Source organism: Miscanthus floridulus, chromosome 8 (assembly GCF_019320115.1).
Source record: "Miscanthus floridulus cultivar M001 chromosome 8, ASM1932011v1, whole genome shotgun sequence".
NCBI lineage: Eukaryota > Viridiplantae > Streptophyta > Magnoliopsida > Poales > Poaceae > Miscanthus > Miscanthus floridulus.
In genome coordinates this window covers 60,234,247-60,259,420 of record NC_089587.1, presented here as the reverse complement: position 1 = coordinate 60,259,420, position 25,174 = coordinate 60,234,247, and the positions used below count along the sequence as shown (strand labels likewise).

General features: G+C 41.9%; 2 protein-coding genes and 1 pseudogene across 5 annotated transcripts; 2 read left to right on the top strand and 1 right to left on the bottom strand.

Moving 5' to 3' along the window:
- Positions 1–6,310: 6,310 nt before the first annotated feature.
- On the bottom strand, positions 6,311–19,275 carry LOC136476488 (uncharacterized). 4 transcript variants are annotated; one of them, XM_066474343.1, is made up of 28 exons: positions 18,949–19,275; positions 18,777–18,869; positions 18,235–18,407; positions 17,107–17,383; positions 16,716–16,783; positions 16,560–16,629; positions 16,153–16,470; positions 15,545–15,624; positions 15,414–15,465; positions 14,075–14,228; positions 12,771–12,858; positions 12,594–12,696; positions 12,419–12,509; positions 12,136–12,233; positions 11,337–11,525; positions 10,639–10,890; positions 9,962–10,057; positions 9,769–9,863; positions 9,595–9,658; positions 9,429–9,516; positions 9,272–9,342; positions 8,975–9,060; positions 8,808–8,898; positions 8,399–8,472; positions 7,795–7,901; positions 7,394–7,512; positions 7,220–7,297; positions 6,311–6,962 (listed from the first exon to the last, which is right to left on the bottom strand). In XM_066474343.1, the coding sequence occupies exons 1-28, from the start codon at positions 19,138–19,140 to the stop codon at positions 6,732–6,734; spliced, it is 3,498 nt and encodes a 1,165-aa protein (XP_066330440.1). In that variant the 5' UTR covers positions 19,141–19,275; the 3' UTR covers positions 6,311–6,731. The 4 variants fall into 4 exon arrangements, with proteins under 4 accessions (XP_066330440.1, XP_066330441.1, XP_066330442.1 ...); XM_066474344.1 differs by having other exon boundaries at positions 8,808–8,892; XM_066474345.1 differs by lacking the exons at positions 6,311–6,962; positions 7,220–7,297; positions 7,394–7,512 and having other exon boundaries at positions 8,808–8,884.
- A 1,252-nt stretch (positions 19,276–20,527) lies between these two features.
- LOC136469167 (uncharacterized) lies at positions 20,528–21,528 on the top strand (annotated as a pseudogene).
- Positions 21,529–21,756: 228 nt separating this feature from the next.
- Positions 21,757–22,816, top strand: LOC136469166 (uncharacterized). Its single transcript, XM_066467473.1, has 2 exons — positions 21,757–22,562; positions 22,633–22,816. The coding sequence occupies exons 1-2, from the start codon at positions 21,757–21,759 to the stop codon at positions 22,814–22,816; spliced, it is 990 nt and encodes a 329-aa protein (XP_066323570.1).
- Positions 22,817–25,174: the final 2,358 nt, after the last annotated feature.

Genomic DNA, 25,174 nt, shown 5'->3' with positions numbered 1-25,174 from the left:
TGCAGGTTTGGGAGCAGCCGACACAAGAAGCGGGTGCGGAGGTTAAACAACCTCTCACCACGACCTTGGCCCATTTAATAGGAGCATGCATAGATATTTTATTTTACATGTTGCTTAAAAAAAGATATTTTATTTTACATGTATTATGTTGAGGTTCCGGGTCACAGTCACGAGACACATATATATGATAAGAGGTACTTGTTCTATGCACTGTCATGAGATATTTGTCGGAAGTCAAAGCAGAAGATACTTTGACCGCTAATATATATATACACAAAAGTTTTGATTCGATAATAACATAATAAAAATAAGAAAATGCATGTTATGTGAGAAGTCAAAGCAGAAGACACTTTGCCTCGCATTAATTTAGGATTTCGTTTACTTGATTTCCAAACAAAAAAAAAATACAGCATTGCCGTTTACATTCCAAAAAAAACAGAAAATACAGAATGCCTCGCATTTATTTAGGATTTCGTTTACTTAATTTCCAAACAAAAAATGCAGCACGCCGTTTACTTTCGAAAAAAACAAAAAAAAAATACAACATGCCTCGCATTAATTTAGGATTTCGTTTACTTTCGAAACAAAAAAAAATACAGAATGCCGTTTATTTCCAAACAAAACATACAGCATGCCTCACATTAATTTATTAGGATTTCTAAAAAAAAAACAGACGGCTTCGTCGCCTCAAGTTGGCAAGGAGTTCCCCGGTCACACATGGTAGTCTTGTTTTTGTATAGGTACACGTCATCATGCAAGTTTTCTTGCTTTGCAGTTTTAAGCTTTCGTGTTAATTTTGGTCTTCAATCCTGCGCGTGTGTACCAGATTGATATGAACGAAATTGACAAACTTTTTAAGTGTTTTTATTTACACTTTATGTTGTCGTGGCATTTGTACTTTTCGACTATATATGGGTACTAACAGCCTGTTCGTTTGGCTGTGGCTTGTCGTAAACGATCGTAAATTTTCAGCCGGAACAGTATTTTTCTCTCACACAAACCAGCCAGCAGTACTTCTTCACGAACCAGCAACGATACGAACCAGCCAACCGAACAGGCCGTAAATTGATACGAAATGGACAAATCTTAGCCTTTATGGCACGACAAGGACACATGTTGCTTTGACATGGCCATATGATTGTACAGGTAATCATACAAGTGTATAGGTCAACATCGGAGAGACTAGCGTCTAGACGTTCGGACACACGCCCGCCGTTTTCAATAATGATACCCTCATGGCGCCTATGGATGCAGCTTCATGCTCCGCTTTGCCTCGTGCTCCGCGCCTATTATCCACCCATGGATGCAGCTTCGAGCTCCGCACCTGCTGCCCTACCCATGGATACAGCTTTGTGCTTCGCACATGTTATTGCGCCCACTTCGCTTCCCATGGGGACCACTGCGCCTAAGGGGACCACCTTCGCCTGCGCCCCTTGTCGCGCCTGCTCATGAAACGCTTGCAACATAAAAAGTATTTGTTGCAACATACGTCCGAAACTGATGAAACATTTACAACATACGCTTGCAACATATGTGTATCGGCACTGCAACATATGCAACATCAAGATAAAACACTTGCAACATACGTTTAAAACAGCTGAAATATTTAAAACGTACACTTGCAACATACGTGTATAGCTAGTGCAATATATGCAACATCCAGATAAAACACTTGCAACATACGTTTGAAACATACACTAGCAACATACGTGTATAGTACTTGCAACATATGCAACACCAGATCTACTTTGGCAACATCTAAATGAAACATATTCAATATACATCTGAAACGCATGAAACATACGGTTGTAACATGTGTTTATCTACTTGCTACCCCCAACGGACATTCGTTGATGCGTAGCTTGACGCCAGCACGGAGCTCAATGCTATGGCGCGGAGGTCGGACCTCGGCTGTGTGCAATGCGAGTCCGGGCGAGAGGCACGAGGTGCGGCGAAGCACAGTGTGAGGCGCGAGGTGTAAGCGACGCATGGGTAATGCGAGGCGAGAGCAGCGCGCGACGTGAGGCACGAGGCCGCGGGCGCACGAGGCACAAGACACAGGACGCGCGAGGTGTGGAGGCAGGCGGGTCCATCCTGTCCGGCTGGTCAGACGCTTGGTAGAGAGCGTGTGCATCGTCGCTTCAACCTGGCAAGGAGTTCCCCCGTCACCGTCTCACCGATGCTGCAACTGTTCGTTTCGCTGAAATTTGGCTTATGCTGATTTGTTGTGAGAGAAAAACATTGTTCGTTCACTAAAAAATACTGCTGAAGTAGTGCTGCAGAACAGAGCCGGTAGTCTCGTTTTTGTATGATATATGGTACACGTCATCATGTAAGTTTTGCTGCTTTTACACTTTTTAAAGCTGTCGTGTTAATTTTGGTCTTCAATCGCGTGTGTACCAAATTGATATGAATGAAATGAAATTGACAAACTTTTCAAGTGATTTATTTACACGTACTTTATATTGTCGTGGCATTTGTACTTTTCGATCGTGGGTACTAAATTGATACGAAATGGACAAATCGCAGCCTTTGTGGCACGACAAGGAACATGTTGCTTTGTACGGGTGAATCAAACAAATGTTATAGGTCAACAACAAAAGATTTATGTTTATTAGATTCATTATGAGAAATGGTTGCATAATATATAATTCACGCGCGTTGTAAAATCACATGGATTTCTTAAAATTTCATGACCAAAATTACAAATATTTTTAGTACAATGTAAGAAACAGAGAGTGTGTTAGTTTTTTTTCCATATTTTGTTGAGCTACCACGTATGCGATAGACGAGAAACAAACACATCAGAGTACGAGTGTTTGTGTCACATGGTGGATGACCGAACTTGAGTAGGTAACAGTGTGATGCGCTCTCTCTCTTTTGCCATATATATGGCTAGGGTTTTTTTTTCTGCGAAAATACAATTATTATAGGTTGAACGGTGTTTGATTCGAGGAATCGCTCCATCATCTTAGATAAGATGGTGTATTATGAGTTTATTCCTCAAATTTAGTGGGATGACTCCATTTCTCATACCAGTATTAGTTGTTATCAGTCTGTGAGGAATGAGACAGGGGTGCATCAACTTTGTTCCATTCCATAAACCAGAGAGAGAGAGAGAGATGAGGAGACGATGAAATAACTTCCCAAACTAAACACACCATAAGTTCATAGCCGCGCGTGTGGTGCTACCTGCTACGAGGAGGCGAGAGGACTGTCCCATACGTGTGTTGTTCGTCTGTATTTATTTTTCTGAGAATTCCGAGAATTGGAAAGTAGGTATATGCCATTGAATGAGGCGAAATGGACAGTGATCTGATGAGCTGGTTTGTGAAACGTGGATTAGAGTGGATTGATCTAACATGGATTAGAGTGTAGCCAAAGAAACAAGCGTGCAGTGCATGCATAATTCTATTGAATTCGTACTTCGTTTTACACATTAATAGATGATGATGATGAGGTGCTTGTTCCATGCATAAATAGATGTCATTACATATTTGTAGGGAGTCAAAGCCGGAGAGACTTTGCGCAGCAGCAGCGATCGCTTTACAAAAATTCCACAGAAAGACGTGCGCTGATCTTGAGTTCTTGGCACCGCACGTCGTCCCTGCGCTACCTCCTGCTACCTGCCAAGAAGGAAAAGCCGAAACGAAACCAACAGGACGTCACAAATTTAATATAAAACACAAGTTCTTGCCACTCGCTCGATCGATGCGAAAGTCACGGAAAGGTGCATCTACTATGTACTCCTATATTTACGTACGCTGTCCGGACCATACGCAATTGCAACATCGACGCGTCGATAAATAAACAAGAGTGACACCGACTGCACGTACTGCATGCATGACTACTCATAGTTTTTTTTCCCCGTTCTTCACATATATCTGTCACTCGTAGCGTACCAAGTAGCTAGCAACCACTCTTATGGACGGCAGTAGTGTCGGCCGGCCGTTCAGTTCAGTGTGGAGCTATGTCAATTAGTAGCAGCATGCAGCAGGATCGGAGGGTGGTGTCGTTAGCCGACGGATCACAGCAACAACAAATCAACATGTGAGTGAGGACTGAGGAGGCCGTTGTTAAGGGCTTTTTTTTGGCTTCTAGTACGTACACGTGGAGGATTAATGCTGGGGTGCTAATATTTCGGCGCCCATATTATATTGCCACGGATTGATGGCGGCGTTGGTGTGCATCAGTGCATGGCTCTCCATTATCTTGCCTGCAGCCTCGATCTGCTTGTTGTTGTTATCCACAAGTTCTGTCATCCTGGCTTCTTCCTGCTGTCCAATGAAAACATGCATCTAGTCTATAAAGCCGATGGAGAATGCATGCACGTAACACACAGTTGATAGGAATTGAATTATCATTATATATAATTGATAAGGTTGCACACTGGCTTACTGTAGCTTTGATTTTCTTTTCCTGGGCATTATTATGCATTAACTATATTTTTTTCTTAAAACAACCTTATGTACGAACTTATGGAGCATGGGAGTTAATGTGAAGAAACTTAACTACTCCCTCTGTACGAACTTATGAAGCATGGGCTTTTCTAAATCTTGACTAGCCATTGCTTGGTGAACCCAAAATACACTGCTGCAAACAGCTTACTCCAAGTAGTAGCAATACCCCCTATTACACAAGGAATCTTCGGAGGAACAATTTTTGTGTGCTAAATTCCAGATGCCGTATTTATCCACCATACCACCTACTCTCTTCCAACCACTGCGATGCAATGCAATGCCATGCATGTTACATGTATGAATGAAAGCCCATAACTCTTATTACGAGTAGTTATGGCACTTCACCACCTGATGATATGATATATGCATCAACATAATGCATGCATATCAAAATAGTTTCGACAGGATTACCTGAAGTCTGTTAGAACACAGAGTTCTGCTGGAAAGATGAAATTTGGCCCGAGAGCAGTAAAGAGTGCTTGCTAGACGGATGTGCAAGTAAAAAATGAAAAATGAAAAATTGAATCCACTGCATGGCAATAACTGGTGTATAGTATGCAGCAGCTAGCAGCATCCGATCCATTTACTGGGTGTTTGCCGTGTGGCGGCATGCGTCCTTGAGCATATATATGCTCACGGGCTGCTGCTGTAACTATTTTGCCCCGTTTTGTGCTAGCAAGCATACGCGGCGTACGTGGCCCTTCATAACTTTTCCATTCAAAAAAGATGTTGGGCCGGCCTGGACTGGACCATCATCCCTTGTGTACGCTGTCTGCTGGTGAACTATTGATTGTTGCCATTTTGCCAATGCTGTTGGATAATAACTTTGTATTGCATTGCATTGCATTTACTTGGTTATCACTTAACTAATGAAGATGTTCTTGGAGATAGTACTAGTGCTTGGGAAGCCTGCTTTCAGGAACCAAAAAAAAAAAGAACGTTGGAAGCACTAGAAGTAGAAGGAGGAAAAAAAAGAGAGAGAAACAGAGAGCAATATGCAGCTTTCCAAGGGAACAAGTGTCAAATATCACACTAACCTGCACGGGGAAATTTTGCGCAAAAGATATTTTCATCTGGTCCACAACCGACAGTTCCCCAAGCAAGCAGTGAAGAAGACACGCGAGCAGTAAATGAGACTATAGCGACCCAGTGAACACAAACAGAGAACAATTGAAGGCCGAGAAATGGATCAGTCAGAAGCTGCAGAGAAAATGGGCCACGAAGCAGCGGGGCCCTGGCAGCAGCACCGAAACAAGCCCACGAGAACCCATACGGTAGTTTACTACACACACGGACAGAAACACAAGCCGACTGTCAACTCGTCGCCTGTTCACCACTAACCACCCCCATCAATCAGAGTTCAGATGCTCGACACGCGTACTGACGATGACCAGAGGATGCAGCTGAGAAGTGCACGCAGGTGTACTGACGATGCAGCTAAGAATGCACGCAGATGTACTGACGATGCAGCGAAGAATGCACGCAGATGCAACACGCAGATGAAGAGTAGTGCGTAGCACCAGGCATCCCAGTTCAGCAATGTTACGGAAAAAAAACATTGGAACTGATCGAACAGTGCACAGCGTCAAGCCATTTATGAAGGTTGGTGCATACATACATGAATAAAAAACCACACACACACAAGGGCTCAATAACAGTCACGCTAACGACAGACTCCAACAGATTTGGACAGCATTCATGATCCATCTTGGGACGAACAATGAACAGTCGTAATATTGTCCACGTAGTCTGATAATATCAACCTTATCAATCGTCAAGCAGTAAACCCCAGGACCAGGAAGGCCCATATACATAATAGTACCATCCTGTTTATCAGGAATGACAAAAAGTTAGTGAGAGATACACATGCTGTGGTCACTCTCGGTTTGGAAGAGTGCAGCTTATATATTCACAGTAATAATGTTACAAGTAAACAACTGAGGTCACTATTTTACACAAGGTGTACAAACATGTCCGCGCCTGCAAGATGCTTAGGAACTACTCTACAAAAAAACACAATTCGCAAGTGCGATATTGCACCGATCAAACCGAGCTTCAATGCGCTTGTGCATGATAGCGACCCGTGATGGCCAAGATCCAAAACAACTGGCGACTTGCAGCTTCGTTGGATTTCATGGGATTTGGCAGAATTTAAGGATCCCACTGCCTGATGTGTTGTCCATCCTGATTCCTGAGGGGGTAGACGACCAATATCTTGCTGCTTGTTAATGGAGGGTGGAGACCACAGAGGGGCTGTTCACTGTTCATCATTCACGCGATGCTTCTAGCTAGTTGCTCAAATCTCTGGGTAATAGCTTGCTGGTTTCTGCCCGTGTATATGCCAAGCAAGGACTGAAGGGCAGAGGAGAGCATAACTTTCTGAGTCACGTTTGGCCTGAAACCATCCTCATCATTTATGGCCTCCCTTGGCAAGGGCCGGTGCTCATTATTATTGAATGATGTGCATAATGATTTCAGCCAGTCTTCTAGAAACAACGCTTTCTGCTCAGGTCAGGTGGCAGATGAGTTAGCTTGGGTAATAGGCCAATAGATCCATCAGACTACTAGACAACAGTTGCAGCAGTCAATATTACAGATTTAGACCATACAAGAATCTGCAGTAAACAGCAAATCTACATGGAGCAGGAAGCACCTTACATTTTTACCTGAATGACAATTGCCAATATTGTTCCAGACGAAGACTTATAAATAAAATAAAACACACACTAATATACATGGTATAAAGGAGAAATCGTTACCTTTGTAAGAAAATCTTTCAGGCTTGGATCATCATTTGGTGACACAAAACTAAGCAAATGAAGAGCAGTAAACGTAAGCTGTAAAAAAGAATAGAGCAAGAGCTTCAACAATGCTGCCGAATAAGGATGCTTGGGTGCAAAGTAAGTCACTATATGAGCATCAATGACACTAACCTGCTTCTCAAGGTTGTCTTTCTGTTTGAAATTTGGAGGTAATGATGAATTGTTTGAATTCAATGACTCGAGAGCATGCACAAGGCCTCGAACAACATCTGGAAATGAGCTACCGTAATCTGTAAAGAAGAGAGAGGATAAGCTCCAGCAGCTTGATGGATGTAGTGGTGGGATGTGCACAGTCAGGAATCAGGAAACTGCTATTACTAATGTCCAATGAAGACGATTTGAGTTTTGGAATGTTAATGATCGAGGCACAAGTTTTACAGTACATATACGTGGGTAGATACAGAATCTCAAAATTGTGGGAACAACGCTTCAAGTCCAGGAATGTCATGGTATTTCCAAAATGTGGAAAGCCAATACATTAAAAGGTGGAGAATAGAAGTAAGGGGACTAACCAAGCCTTGACACTGGCACTGCTAGAGCAACAGCTGCATGCATCTTTATCTTATAATTGTTTGAGTCACGGATTAGAAGTAGAAGTATGCTATAAACACTTGATGCCCTGTTAAACAGAATACGGTCAGAATCATCAAATATTAATAAGTTCAAGCATATACCAAGATATTACCATGATTGACAGGTTTTGCAAATAAGACACACATGAACAGGTAAGAAACTATGTGAAATCTAAATGCCTATGAAGTGATAGTCATAAGTATGAATCACAGGTAGTCAATCAAAAGATTCTGCTGCGTGGTATCAGTTACACCCAGTGTGTTCTGCTGTGACTTGCGCTCGTGCCATAGGCATCTAGGGACCCACTAGTGCTATAGGCCATAATATGGAAAATGAGAATTGAGAAAGCAACCCCGAGGGAGACTCGATAGCATTTAATCTGAAGCACAAAACCTCAAATGCTATTGCCACATTGAGAGTTCCAGTTGAAAAAGGTGGCCACATGGCTTGCTCCTGCGTGGCAAATTTGGGTGCAAACCAAAAAACCCTAGTCGTCTGAAGCAATTGGATGAACAAGGTTTTACTGTGTGCACAAATACGTACCAAGGCATGTCTTGAAGTCTCAAGGTATCATTCATGAACAAGTTGCTAAGGGCATGGCAAACATTCCATTGGACCTATACAAAAGACATGTCAAAGTGCAGCCCGTTATTCACCTCAAGAATCTTAACATTCCACAATGAATTCTACCATCCCATAAATTAGATAAAGATATATACTTTTTTTTTGCTAAATGTGTAACAACCTATATTTTTCACTTCTTTATGGCAAAATAATACATGTGATAAAGGGGAGAAATCATACACTTCCTATTTATTGAGGTATTTCCTCCTAAGGATGATAACAAGGAGGCAAAGTTGCATATTCTTTTCTCTAGACTTAAAACACAAGAAAATGACTCAGAAATTAGGCTAGTGCTTAAACTGTTAAGTAAAACTATTTCTTGTAGTACCTTTACATTCCCAGTTGTCACACAAGACACCAAAGCCTGCACCATTCTTTCGAGCCACACCGGATCTCCATAAAAAACTGAATCACTGTTACTAAAATCTTAAAATTGTGAGTTGGGAGTAACAAGCAATAAGAATAGTGATTGATCCATACAGAATGTTCTGCTACCTTGGGTCATTTATTGTGCCAGCCTGGTAATTGAATCTGATAAATCTTGAAAGATAACCAAGAGCTCTAACAGCGTTTGATTTTACCTGAATGAAAATCAAAACAACTCTTTTTACCAGACATACAAGCAGCTTTGATTAGTTTACTTGTTTCACAGCTTTGATCAGTTTACTTGTTTCACAATGAACATCGATCTCCAATTATCTCTGTATTCCTTGTGGCTAAAACTGACAATCTGGTATGGATGTTGGCGAACAAACATAAACAAAATACATAAATTGGCTAAAGCAATCTTACTTTTTCACTATCTTTGGCCAGACGCAAAGCAACTTCAACCAAAAGAGATATGCTTGATTTGTTCAGTACACCTACACTTGACAAAAGATAATAAATGCATAAGCATGCTTTATTGGCATATACACTGGCACTGTAACCATCAACATGAAATGTATACCTGCATAGGGATCTGTATGCACTTCCAATGCTCTAAAACGAATACAAGAACAGAGATTTGCCAAAGCCCATGCAGCGGTGACACGAACCTAAATATTAACATTTACAGGTAAGTATAACTGAGAGAGAGGGAAAGGGAGGGAAGAAAGGAAGGAGGGAGATCATACTGGAGTTGATGAATTATGTGTATTGAACTCAATGGCATCTATGAACTTGCCTGGTAGGCTAGAACTGCATGAGGAAACAGTGCATCACGCACTATTAAGTAACTTCACAAAAACACTTTGAGTTTAGCATTTTTTTAGGAGAGGCTGCAATGCAATCACAGTTGTGAAAATTACCTTGACAATATCTGAGGAAAACATGCAACAATGCCAATAGCTCGACACGCAGCTGATCTTACACTAGGAACCGTATCATTTAATGCCGCATGAACCTAGACAAGAACATTTCAATACGAATATACAATGTTTCTGAAAAGGGTAAGAAAACACAATGGGATATAGAAATAGACTAATGAGATTCCTGACTTACAGATGAGGAGGTCACATAGTCTCTCTTATTTTCTGGCAGGGAGAAGAATACATCAGAAGTCATGCCAGCAAAGCATGTGAGGGATGCTGTCCTGACCTAGAAATAAACAGATACTTTATTCAGTCCAGGGAAAACATAAACAAATAGGTCCTAGTGCACATCTCGCTTTCTAAGAAGTCAATCAATCCTAAGCTTGATTAAAAGGGGCGTACCCAGTGCAGAGAGCTTGACCAAATCCTAAGCTTGATTAAATTTATAAAAAAAATAGTATCAACATTTATGTTTACAAATAGGTTTATATGAAAATATATTTCATGATTAATCTAATGATACTTATTTTGTATCAATAATGTTCTTTTTTGTATAGATTTGGTCAAAATTGAAATCGGTCGATTGCTTGGAAAACAAGATGTGCACTCTTTTTGGGAAGTAGGGAGTATAAACAAGAATATTCTATAAACAATAGCATATGCACGATGTTCATTCAACACTTTGATGATTATAAATTAGCTGCCTTCTTTAGGTTAAGTGGCAGCCATTTGTTGCCATTCTGCTTCATTAAGTTAGGAACATAGCATCAATAACTTAGACTATTGATAGACAATGAAATCTCATGGGTGTTTTACTGCAAATAACATAAGAAAATGCAGAATACAGGTTCTAGAGTGGTAAAATACCATAGCAGAGCCATGGGATAATCCCTGAGGGAGATGAGTCTCTATCACCTCGATCCAACGGCTAGTTCCAAGTGTTATGTCCAAAGTGCAATTCTGTGATGATCCAGCAGCTTCCATTTCGAAGTGAGGTGCAGACTTAATAGTTTTATTTATGGTACAATCAGAAATTTGCTGAATATCCAGCAATCTGCATTCTTTGATGTCATCTGCTCCTTTGAATCCAGATGAAACACGCAGACATTCATCCATTACCTGAAAAGGAGGGGGGAAATCTTAACCATAAATGTATAAATGATAAAAAGGTTATTTACAGTACATCCATCACTAAAAGGAAATGGTCTACTCACACTACTGACTCAATATCTATGTCAATAATAGCATACCAATACATAAAAAATGGAAAAGGATAAAGCATCAGTACATGCTGCATAAAGCAATCAAGTTCATAAGAACATGAGCATAAAAATAATACAAGCATAGACACAATGCAAACAATGGAAGTCTAATGTTGGATGAAAAAGCTTATGTATACATACAACTTTGCGTGTTATATCATATGCAGATTAATACAACGACATCCATAGTTTATCGTGCTTTTCTAAAGGAGTTAGGGTTGAAGTTCAGAAATGCACAGCTGCCACAAAATGTGATATAGCACAAAAGTACAGATTGTTAAGCAATATCACAGAAAACATTACCTTTATTCCAGCCACAAGACATCTTTCCTTGATTGATGATTCTTCTTTAGGTCCAGGAGGTCCAAAGTTAGCATCATACTTTTGGTCCTCAAAGCTTTGTATTTGCAACAAATTAAGAACGTTGTCTCGAAGTTTTTCCCAAATCATGTTTGCACAGCTTGGGTAGTTGTGAACCGCTGATCTCAGCACCTGAGCACACATAAAAGGTGGATGAATTATGGACAAGAATGTCGACTTGTATGCAAAGACAACTAATATACATATGGAAAAAAGCATTTTTGTAATTTGCGATAAGCCCTACAAGGATGCGGGTGCACAGCAATTTATTCCTATGGCTACATGCATAGGAAATTTATGTTACGATATCTCAATTGGTGGTCCATATGTTCTTATTCATCATGCCTGGACTTGTATCTTCAGTTGATGCAACAGGTGGTTGTCGAATGAAACATCATTTAAATTGTACAAACATGGAAAGGACAGAATGTTACTTTTATTTAAAAAAAAGGATGAAGCTCAACTTTCCTGAAAGCCCATTAAAATAAAAAATACAAACAAGATAACCAGCATACAACTTAGAAGGATGATACAATAGTTTTCAACAGCGCCAGTGGTTATAATAATAAGACCATAATATAGGAAAAGCTTAACAAGGGGGCCCGGAGTAGAGGGGAGGGAGCAAGCGACACTTAGCAATGGAAATACATGATATGTCAACAGTCAAGTCTGTCAGACAGTTAATGGACAAACAAATGCAAAAGCAATCTGTAAGATTCACTGGATCAGAATGACAACTTGCCTGGAAAGCTCCATGTCTAACACTGTAATACATTTCCTCCTCTATACAATGAAGAAGAATAGCTATAACATTTGATTCTTCCTGATCATGTGATGGTCCTGAAAAGCCCATATTGATACAAAATGTGATAGCTTAGTACTTTTCAAATTCAAACCCTTTTGAATAAGAACAGCTTTGCTTGCCTTTTAAGAAGACAATACAGTAGATTTGTGCAGTATAAATGATGAAAAATGAGAAAAACAAGGAAGAATATTATTTTAAATTCAGGATTATAAGGCCTAACCAACACAGCAATCCTCAGTGAGAACCACAAAGACGTCCAAAGTTGGTGGCACTTTTGAAAATGCTGTCTCCAAGCAACTTAGAACATTAACCTGTTGTGCACTCATGTAAGGAACAGGGCACCCAAGACCACTGGTTCTTCAATAAAGGAATTAACCAAAAAAAAAAAAACTAACCAGCAAGGCATAATGTTCAGTCTTGTTCGAGTGCTTGTCCAGTATTCTACTGCACAATACTTTAATGACTGTTGGCAATAACTCCTTTGGCATCCGAGTGTACCTGTTCGTCTAACATATTACTAATTATACAAAATCGAGTAGAAAAAATAGAAAACAGGTGTGTCAAGATCATACGGTGTAGCAGATATCAAAAGAATGAGAACTCTGAACAATGCCGCAAGCAAAGTAGCTTGAGTTTCACGCTGTATCAAGTATAGTGCTCCTGCAAATCAGAGGGAGCCAAAAATGTAAAATGCAAAACTTGAACAGATCTCTTACAAAGTGGAGGGATCTAGTTAATTGATCACAGATGGATAGAAGAAATGGCTGAACAAAAATATTCAAGTTCCACCAAAATAAAGGGACAAAATGCTGGGATTTTAGTGCTCAGCTGCAGAAATGAGGCTATGGATAACTTAAGTACTTAAATAAGTTAATAGTGGTAGTGATAGTGATAGTGATATGAAAGATCTGTTCTAGAGCGCTTTTTGGTGTGAGAGCTCATATTTTTTTTAAAGTGGATAACATAAGTATCTGGAACTTGTGGGCCCAAAAAGACATCTAATCTGGTGTGGCCCATTGTTCCTAGTCATAACAAAAGTTTCAGCTCAGCTGAGAACACCGTCACTGCTCACAAATTGGAACAAGCAAGTTCAGACCAGAAGCAAATTACTGGAGATGTTCAGAAGACTTCAACCAGAGTTTACTGTGTACTGAGGTTGGGCATGAACAAGCTTAATGTAGCAACCCGTATTTGCTTTATGCTATTAAGCTCATGCAGTCATGAGACTCATGACCCTGACACCCGGTTACTGTGTTTTTCTTTGAGACATGCCTCTTCTAACTGTTTTAGCTTGTGTAACAGATCCCGGACAGATTTGGGAGCCAAGAGGAACATAAGAATTAGAATGGTACGTAAACAGATGCCGAACCAGGAAATTGAGACCAGGAACCACTGAGTTTCTCCTGATTATTCTTTCCTTGATTCCAAAGAGATGACCAGATGGCATATAGATATAATAGATGCAAGGTAATCTTTGGCCTAACGACTTTGGGGTCATCAGTTCATGACCCAGCGTCCCAGCGAACTAACAGCCCTATCTATTTGACCTGGCATGTAGAAGTTATGACCTGACAACTAATAGGGGTTGTTTTCCCTAGAAAAGTAATAGAGGTTGCACAAAATCCTGCTGCTACAGTGGTGCTCCTTGGGCACATACAACCAGCCCAGTCAGCATGTCATGACAGCTTGCGCTGTGCACCTAGCGGCAGAAGCTGCTTCTGTTGTTTACGTTCTTGCTGAGCATAGTTGGTATTAGGTAATGGTGTAGGATATGATTTTCTATTTGGAGCAACAGTTGTCAACCACAATCTCCGGTGGTAAAAAAAGTCCAAGATATTACAGTATTGGATTCTTAAAATATCAGTAACTCCCCTACCTGTATGCAGTTGCATCAATATTTGACCAAGTGAGGAAGATAATGTGGTGAAAGATCCACGCTTGGATGACTCCTTGTACTCTGCAACTTGTGTCAAAACTAATGCTTGCCCTTCCAGCATGGTAGCAATGGTTGATGCTGCCTCAACACGTACCTGCGCATATTTAATTCAGGCCATATAGATAGTGTACATGAGAGTTTCTAAAAAAAAGGGCGTACCCAGTGCAGAGAGCTAACTGAAAATTAATAATTTGATGTGACCATAAATTGCATGTTCCATCAAATTCGAAATACAGTGAAAGATATTTAAAATTGAGAAAGTATCATATAGAGAAATTCCATAGTGCCTGCACACTCGTCAAACATAGGAATCACATCCAGACTAAGTTTACTGTACAAAATTACATCTATTTCGACGGAGGAGATCAAGGAAAGGTGAATGGCAAACCGACTTGCTAAAAGAGGCTTGCCCCACTCGGAGGCTTGTCCTTTTTGTGATCAGGAGGAAGAAACCATACAACACATCCTTGTGGGCTGTGTCTTCACCAGGCAGATTTGCTTTTCAATTCTCCAAGCCCTACATCTACCTGCTCTAGTGCCCTCAACGTCAGACACCAAATTCTCTAGCTGGTGGAGGAAAGGTCTTCGGCTTATTCCAAAAGATTTGCAAAAGGGGTTCAACTCTTTAGTTATTCTGGTAGCTTGGGAAACCTGGAAACACAGGAACTCTTGTATTTTCGAGCACGGTAGGCCTAGCATTACAGATCTGCTCCTAGTTATAGCTGATGAATGCAGTTTTTGGGGGTTGGCTGGAGCTTCTAAACTACAAGAGCTCCTTGCCCGGTCGCTGTCCTTGGCCGCTTAGATTGTGTCTAGGTTGGTCAGGGTTTTAGTTGTTGCCTCTTTTATTTTTCTGTAAGAGTTTGCTTCCTGTTGGTGGTGTGTGTGTGTGGGGTGGAGTTTTTTGTACTTGGGCCGGTTCCTGCCGGCCCTCTGTTTCTTTCTTCTTCTTAATGAATTGACACGCAGCTCTCCTGCGTTGTTCGAGAAAAAAAGGAAAGGTGAATGCAAAGTAAAGTTTGGATTAAGTGCATCATTTATCAATTTGGTTACTGCATTAGAATTTCCTTTTTCCATAAAGCACATAAATCATAATGGGATTACGGCAAATAAATGCCTTCATTCGCACAGTTCACAGCAGTTAACATTAGCCAGCATTAAGGAAAGCACAGCTTTGTCAAATGCAGAATAACAAGAAAAAAAGATTGTATAATGATGATTACGCGCAAATTTGAGACACTTCAAATCAGGATATATGTATGTAATTGAAGACTTGTACCTTTGTTATAGGATCAAAAAGCAAGCATGTCATCAGAGTTGCTTGATATTTCCTGTACAAGCAACAAAAAGTAACATCAGATGATGTTGAGGTGTCAGAAAAGCTGTACTGTTGTATGAGGAAAAGTTTACCTTTGTTGGAGAACATCATTCTCAGGCAAAAGTACTGGCCATTGTGAAGTAAGTACCTTTGGATCAGCATGGCAGATATCCTAAAAGAGGTGAGAACAGGATAGTGAGATGGTTACTTCAACAATATGAGCATGTTGAAATATTTGATGTTGCATTCGATATTTGATATCTCATATGGCATAACTTCAGGAAGAAAATGACATCAATTAGTGGAACTTAAATATCTTCATTAGTTCATGCAGATGCCATCGTAAGATGAGCTATCAAATAATCATTTTTTGAGCTCCACAATTTAATTTAATTTGTAAAATAAAAATCAAATCATAAGTTTTTTGAATTGCCATAGGGGAGTTAAGTTGCCCAGGTTATCTAATAGGTCAGACAATTTGCCTTCTGAAATCAGTAGATACCTATTAAAGGGTACCACCATCCCTTCATATATTCAGTAAAAGAAACAACCATCCTAAAAGTTAACTATGAAGGACATATCCCATGATATTTAACTCCACTATACACCTCAACCTAAGCTGTACAGATGCATAAGGAAAAATTGACTAATGGATGTATCAGAACTAAGAAGGGAAACACGATTCAAAGCATATGTGTACCTGTATACAAAGGATGGCAGCTAATCTAGCCTTTGAACTCCGGAAGCGGTCTCCACTTTTTGCATAACCATCACTATCACTCAGGTCTGAGTCTGATGAGCTTATATCATACCGAGAATATTCACTATCTGAATTTCGACCTTCCAGTGAATCATTCTCTCCTCCATCCTTGTTCCTCAAATGAGGTGGTCTATATCGTCCATGTGAAGCTCTGGGTTTTGAATCTGTTCTAGTTTCTTTTCGAGCTAGTGTAGGAGGTGAAGATGACCTCAGCCCATATATGAAAAATATTTGCAGATTTGCCACAAACCCTGCAACCTTGAAGTTTTACGGACATTGTTACAATCAGAAAATACATGTAGAAATTTTATTTAAATGAGAGGACTAAAGTTTTATTTTATACTTACATGCCCTGAAAGTGGTCCTTTGGGATCCGCAAGAACCAAATGTAGACAACGAAGAAAGGAAGTATAAAATCTGTTAAATTGGTGTGGTTAGATTTGAATTTACCATTCATTCAATTCACTATGATCTGTAATCCATGAAATAATAAAAGTACTAACCTTGACATGACGCTACTCTCTATAACAAGGTTCCTTGCTGTGACAAAATCCATAACTTTCCTCAAGACCTAGAAAGTACAAAACTGGAGTTTGGGTTAAAACAGAAGGCCAGTGCACACATTGATAATAAAAGAAACTCAATTCAAGCCACAGAACAGATGTGCAATGTGGATCAGCCAATGCTTGATGTGTTAGCATGCAACAGGGCCAAACATCAGCAGAAGTTTAGGTGATCAGTCACAGAGGAAGCTCTAAACCATTGATGACGGTTGTGTAATAAATTCTACATTCTTGCAGATTTCTTTTGCTGCGGTACTTGTTCGGTCACTCAATGCCCCCATGTCATAGCACCAAGCAGAAGAACAAAAAGATAAGGTCAAAAACCACTAACCTCAATAACAGACTGCCACAGATTTTCTGTCATATTTGATGCAACCTTACTCAGTATATCTTCCACCATGGAAAATGCAGATATCTTCATATCCCAAATATTGGAATTTTTACTATTCACAGATCCAGAATTGCGGGAAGAAATGCCAGTGGCATTTGCTGGTTTATCAGAGATGTTCAGTTCGGCTTGCAAGTATGATACAATCGAGACGAGCACTGTTAGTGAATGTGAACTTTCAGTTAATGAAACGCTTCTTCCATAATCCCTGCTCCAGAACCTGGCCATCAAGAACAGAAAGCATTTAGGAGCAATATAAAGATCATACTTCCTGATGACATTTGAATTAATTATGAATGCAGTAACTTTAGTATCACATACATACAGTAGAACTAAAGGCATTTTCCTTTTCTCCAACGTGTAGGATAAGTGCACATCACTAAAGGCAGATTTTTCAAGAATCATTGAAAGGATTGGAAAATAATAAAATTGTAAAAGGCTGTATTGCCCCACCCTTGCTTCTCATTTTTGGCAATTACACCAGCATTTCAGGATTGATGCAGATTATCACTTTCAGTATTAAATTTGGCATTTTACCTCCCTGGACTTTTAATGTAGAGTGACTCATTCGCCACTATGCCCTAAAAATCGGCATTTGTTTCCTCTTGATTGAACAATATGGGTGCTAAATTGCTGAAACTTGAGGTGCATGAGATAATTTGCATCAAATTAAAAGTATGGATGGAACTGCCAAAATCAAAAGTATTCATGGGGATCTGGAGTATCAGGCAAGTACAGGTGGTGCAGCACAATTTCTTTAAGTAGCCATAGAGGTTTGCTTATCTGGAATAAAGGGAAGAACTTTAGCCAAAAAAAGAAGGGCTATGATAGCAAATTCATCATTTAAAAGTCCTTTAGGGAACGGTATGTTATATTGGTATAGTTATACATGTAGAAGTCGTTGTGCTGACTGTTGATAGAAGCAAGAAAGAATCAGAAATTTTTATGTCACTGAAAGTTCAGTCGGTACATGAATAACTAGCAAGAAAACAGGCCATTTCTTCTTAATTCAAAGAGCACAAGTGCAGGAACAGTTTCTCCAGTAGTATTTTACAATAAACAAAACCTAACCTGAGGATATGTAAACATTCAGATGTTGTATTCAATGCAGCTGTCCTACTAGAGAGGCCCTTCACGCATGCGCCCTCAATCGAGCATTTGACAAGCGTGTCAAGAAACTTCAACAATGCAAGCCAACCAGAAGAGTCAATCTCCATATTTGTTTTGCACATGACATCATAAATCTGCAAAAGTAGATTTTTTTCATGAAAATTAATGTAAAGATTTTCATTTATCCAAACGATGATAGAGTATTTGAATCTTATCAGTAGCCTACCCCAATTCGGCCTAAAAAAAGCATTGCAATCAAAACGAAGTGGCTAAGTGTCAGCAAAATGGATAAAACTATGGCCTCAAAGCCTCCAACTAATTGTAGCTGGGCCTTAATTTGCAGCATGCTGAAACTGAATTCGAGCCACATGATCCTTATTGATCATCACAGAACACACTCGATCTACAGTTATAGACACTAATCGTGGGTACATATACATTCCACCATGTCCTGCGACAGCCAACTATAATAGGTCGACGGAGTGGAAGCACAGAAGCATTACCAGGTGGCAAACACCGCGCAGCGCGTCGTCGGCGCCGGGGCAAGAGGCCGCCGCCGCGGCCGTGTCGGCGAGGAACGCCACATCCGAGCCCACCTGCACAGACAGGCGAAACACCACCACAGCGAGTGAGATCGAGCCGAGCCGAGCCAAAGAGGGGGATCAGGAGCCGCACCTCGTGAGGGGAGAGCGCGGCGGCGGACGCGGCGAGTGAGGGCGAGGCCGAGGCCGGGGAGAGGAGGACGCGGCGGAGGAGCTCGAGGAGGGCCGTGGGCGAGGGCGAGGCGAGCGACTCGTCGCGCAGGGTGAGCAGCGCGGTGCGCCACGGACGCGCGCCGCCGCCGGAGGACGAGGCGGAGGCCATCATCGGCCGCCGCCGGTGAAGTTGCGGGCTTTGCTTTGGGCTTGGGTTTTGGTTTGGTGGCCGAAACACACGTAGAGGAGGGAGACTGGGAGAGCGGACGTTTGGGCTCGGCCTCGTCGGAAGCAGCGCTCCGACATCCCACCCCTGCTATCCTTTTCCTTGGGTTATTTGGATCGGTAGTTCGGTACCATTACAATTCTCACAGGTTTGAGACAGTACCATTAAAATTCGTCTATTTTGAGATCTACTATTATAACTCATCGTTTCACTGAGTTTCTCTATTTTCTACGTCTTCCAGCTACTTGGGCCCACTGACAGTCGTATGCGCACTGTGCTATTTTCTGTATGGACAATTTTGCCCCCGTCCGAAGATGAAAGAGGCCTGCGCTGCGCCTATGGCCCCATCTCTCAGTCCTTTCTCCTCCTCGCGCTCACTCTGTCTCTCACTCGTCCTCCCGACGCGGCAACGGCGGGTGAACCCTAACCCTAGCCGCCGGCGTCCTGGAGCCCGCGCCCGAGTCAGCTGCTGCCGCCGGCGTCCTAGAGCCCGCGCCCGCGCCCGCGCCCGAGTCAGCTGCCGCCGCCGGCGTCCTGGAGCCCGCGCCCACGCCCAAGTCAGCCTCCCGGATCCCGGGCGATGGTGTTCCATTGACCGCAATGGCTGACCCCGCGGACATGGAGCACGGCGAGGAGAGGTATGGATCTCCAACCTTTAATCTCTTGAGTCTAAGTAGCGATGCGAGTAGGTCGAGGAATTGCGCTTCGCTGACCCTAGTGTATTTATTTGCGAATTGTTTGTTTGCTGCTAGGGTTCGGTTGTTCTCCTTAGAGATTAAAGTTGAAGGTTTCTGTACTACAAACAGTAATGTTAGGAAAGGTTACACGAAGGGTAGTGTGATTAAATGGGATGTGAAGGTAGGATCGTTCACTTTTGAGTTGCTGATGCAAAGCTTGACCAATCAGTTCAAATGGTCCCCTACCCAGAGTCCTTGTGTGTGGTTCTTTGACAAAAGGATGTGTGAAGACTTCAGACTAGTTAATGACTTTCAGCTGAATGATGTGTTTGAAATGTATAAAGATCAGATGCATTGCCAGCTTGTTGTAGGAGTTTTTGAAAGAAAATTTGCAGATGTTGATGAGTTTGCTACCCTAGAGCCTCTTTGTGTGATTCCTCCTGTTGAGCATGAGAATCGTAGTCTAGATCCCAATAGACATGAGAATCCTATTCCAGATCCTGCTGAGCAGCCTAATCCTCCTGTTAGCCGTGCTACCAAGCCTACTGCTGAGCCAGATGAAGGAGCAGAGTATCCTTTAGAGCCTGAACTAAAGCCTGACAGGGCCAGACATGTTTGATAATGAGGAGGAGTATGTGGGTGTCGATGATGAGGGAATGTACATGCCAGTACCTCCTCATCAGTACACTAACAATGCACAGACTGCTAACAGTTCTCACCCACAACCATGTGCTAATGCTGATGCAAATGATTGTGGTGCTGCTGAAGGAGGTGTTCCTCTTGAGGCAGAGATTGATGATGCAGATCCACAGGAGGTCCATATGATTCATGATCCAGAAAACCCCAACATTGTGAAAGGAGGGCTCTTTCTTGATATTGTTGCATTCAGAAAGGCAATTAGGCATTGTGCAGTGAAGACATGCTTTGAGTTTGCTGGTGTGCAAACTGACCCTACTAGATTTATTGCCAAGTATAAAGCAGAAGATGTCCTTGACGTATACATGCTTCTAAAAATTCTTATGGCAAGACAATAGAGGTAAATTTGTAATTACTATTGGTACAGGTTATTAAACTTGTTATTTATGCAACTAATGTCCTATTGCATTTGTTTGTGTAGATCAAAAGGCTACCTTTTGAACACAACTGTCCTACCACAAAACTCAGAGAAGGGAAGATGGGCACCCAAGGTTGGTGTGCAGATAGGTTGGTAGACTGGCTAAAGAAGAATCCAACCAAAGGTGCAACTAAGTGCAGGGACAAATTGAAGGGTGACTATGGCATTAAGTTGAAATACTCCAAGGCATGGTCAGGTATGAAGGTAGCTTTAGAGCAGATCCATGGTAAATATGAGGAGAGTTTTTAGTTGCTTTTCAATTGGAAAGCTCAAATTGAGAAAGTATCCCCTGGTAGCTTAGTAGAGATAGAGTTAGAGAAGATTGGCACCAAAAACAGATTCAAGAGGATGTTTGTTGCTCTTAGACCATGTGTGGATGGATTCTTATCTGGTTGCAGACCTTTTATTGGGGTAGATGCTTCCTGTTTGCATGGTAAATACAGGGGTCAGTTAGCTTCAGCTACTGGTGTGGATGGACACAATTGGTTGTACCATATAGCTTATGCAATTTTCGAGTCAGAAACTGAAGATAATTGGAATTAGTTTCTGCAGCAGCTGCATAAGGTTGTAGGAGATGTTCCAAATCTGGTTATATATACAGATGCATGTAAAGGACTAGAGAATGCAGTGGGGTCTGTCTTCCCACAAGCTAAAAACAGGGAGTGCATGAGGCACTTGTATCATAATTTTTTTAAGTATTCTAGTGATGTGTTCACTGATCACTTGTACCATGCAGCTAGAAGCTACACACAAGGGCTGTTTCAGTGGTACATGAAGAAATTTTTTGAGTTTGCACCTGAAGCCATTGAGTACCTTGAGGAGCACCACAACAGGATCTGGTACAGGTGTGCATTTTCAGAAAACAGCAAGTGTGACTACTTGACAAATAATATTTCGGAGAGCTTCAATGCACAAGTAAAGAAGTTCAAAGGGCTGCTACTACATGAATTAGTTGACCGAATCAGAGAGCTGATCATAGAGAAGAGATACACTAGGAAGATGCTTGCTAGGCAGTGGACAGATGGAATACTGCCAAATGTGATGAAGGAGCTCAACTTGATCAGCAATAACCTCAAAGTGGTCAAGGTATCAGTTAGTGATGTTGATATTGCAGAAGTGACCATCTTGGATGAGTGGAACAATCAGAAAAGACAAACAGTTGACTTGCAGAACCAGAAATGCTCCTGCAAGCAGTGGCAGTTGATAGGGAAGCCCTGCAAGCATGCTTTGGCATGGATTCTGTCCAACAGAGGGGTCAAAATTGAAGATTTTGTCCATAAGTATTACTTAGTGGCTAGGTTCAAGACAACCTATGAGGACATAATTGAACCTATCCCAGATAGGTCACAATGGCCTGTTGTGGAACTTGGATTCAAAGTGTTTCCACCGTTGCTAGGCAGAGGAGCAGTAAGACCAAAGGTTCAAAGGCATAGAGGTTGCTTGGAGAACAGGACATCCAAAAAGAAGGTCAAATGCAGGAGATGTGGAGATTTTGGCCTCTTTTCAAAAACTTGCAAAGAGGCAGAGATTGGAGAAGATGGTAAGAGAGCTCCACCAAGGAACAAGGCTAACAAAAGGTATGTTTCTGTGCACTAAATTTGTCTTGTTTTTCACTTCACAATATGTAATATCACCTTTAAAATGTAGGAAACAAGCTCCAACAAATGCAGCTGATCTCTCCCAAGGCAACAAACAGAAGAAGCAAAAGAAGGTCACAACACAGAAGAAGAAGAAGAAGAAGACACCCATCAAGAAGAAGCTCAAGAAGGCAACAACTGACCCACCTACTACTGTTGTTAGTAGCCTTAGGAGGCTAGTCTATGAAGACTAGAGCTTGTCAGTAGCTTATGATATGCTCTTGTTGTAGTTTATGGGGTACCCTAGTTTATGATATGCTTTTGTGTAACCTTATAGTTGGAATGCTGGAACCATGTATGGTTGTGAACCTGGTATGCTGGAACCTTGTATGGTTGTAAGAATAACAGTTGAACCTAGTATGCTGTTATGTTGAACTGGGTTTAAGTGCATTTGTTGGGTTTAAGTGTTGAACTGGTCTTGGTGCTGAGTCCTGTGGGGCAACTGGAAGGGTAACATGATCATTGTTTCAGCACCTGAACTGGGAATGCTTGAGTAGCTAGTGAGTGAGCTGTTGCATCGAGTCTACTGTTTATCTGCATCTAACAGTTCATCAATTACTCCATTTCTCACCTCTAATCTAGTTTTAAATGAAAGTTGCTGGATGCTTTGAAAGTACTATCTACCAGTTTGCATGGAGGGCCAAGACAAAGATCAGTATCAGCTGTTGCTCAAACGGTTCGATGCTCTGAAGCAGACAGGTTCTAGCCCTTCTACAGGAAGAGGAGCTTGCCTGAGAAATGAATAAGGCCAGTGGGTACTCAAAGAGCAGTTTCAAGCAAGGGGCTGATAGGTCCAAATTACCAGATGCTGACAAGAGCAAGGGTGATGGACAGGTTAAGGAATCTGAGGATGTGGTGATGGCAGTTGGACATTCTGATGTCTCAGCTTTTCAATGATGATGAATTTATGGTTCCTTCCATCTGTGAATCAGCTATAGTACTGTGAATAAGCACTTGGACAGAATCAGAACCCCAATCTGCTACAAATCCACACAATTGCTTGAGGAACAAACAAAAGGCACACCTGAACCTCCATAATGCATTGTTACACTTGTTACATCTCTACATGTAAGATCTGTACCCATACATCAACAATTTTGTTAACAATTACATCTAAAGCTATTGAACACTGAAAAGATGAACACAAGCTTTGCTCAAACATGGCGACCACAAATTTGTAACTTAATTAGAAGGTTTGGACCTCATCAGTACACAAGAAACAGGGAGCCACAGCTCCAACACAACCAACCCACACTTACATTAGCTGACTAACACACATTCTAGCTGTTTACTTCCACATGACAGCAACAATAAATGCACCAATCAGGACACCTACAAAGTCAAAAAAAAACTGGCGATACAACTGAACAATCAAGCACAATATGACATTTCTTCGTGTCCAGCTCAGGCTTCGGCTCGGCAGGTTGGACCTTCAGTGTCCACAGATCAGCTACTACACTATCCACAGTTTACTTCAACTCTTGCAATTCTTCCTTCAACTAGGCATAACAGTCAGCTGATGTCTCCTTACCAGTCTGCCACCGGCTTTTCCTTGCTTCCAAGGCCTCAATCTACAACTTAGAGCAGATGAAGCCGCATGTACTATGATCACCCTGTACACAAAAAGCATCAATCAGAGTAGCATCAAGAGACACAGTGAGGTCAACAATGTCAAGAATCCTAACCTTAATGTTGTACGGGCACGTGAGAAACCACTAACCCTTTGTCGCTGGCTGCTTGCTCTGGATCCGGACCAAAGGAACATGGCAATAAGGGCACTCCCTTTTGCCGCTGCCCGTCGCGCTCGAGCCCGTCGAAGGTACCTTCATCGGGCTTCCAGTCCACTGCTCGGCCATGGCTTCAAAAGCTAGGCGCAGCCACGGAGCAGAGCCTACAGACCAAGAGATGGGGCCATGGGAGTACAGCTCGGGTGCGGGCGGCAGTGGAGTTGGCCGCCGGCGGCGGCTGACTCGGGCGCGGGCTCCGGCTCCAGGACGCCGACGACGGCAGTTGACTCGGGCGCGGGCGCGGGCTCCAGGACGCTGGCGGCTAGGGTTAGGGTTCACCCGTCGTCGCCGCGTCGAGAGGACGCATGAGAGACAGAGTGAGCGCGAGGAGGAGAAGGGACTAAGAGATGGGGCCACGGGCGCAGCGCAGGCCTCTTTCATCTTCGGACGGGGGCAAAATCGTCCATACAGAAAATAGCACAGTGCGCATACGATTGCCAGTGGGCCCAAGCAGTTGGAAGACGTAGAAAATGACGAAACTCAGTAAAACGATGAGTTATAATGATAGATCTCAAAATAGACGAATTTTAATGGTTAATCTCAAACTCATGAGAATTGTAATGGTACCGATCAAAATAACCCTTTTCTTTTTTTTGCCCATGATGCATAACTTCCAAAAACACGATCTCTCGCTGCTGTGAAGGGTTTGGCATGGATTGTATGACAGAATCAATATTTTACAATCTTGCCCCAGCCTACTCCTTATATGATCATGTCAGCATCTGCTGAGTTGTCGATCTCCAAAGCGATCTCAACCAGAAATTC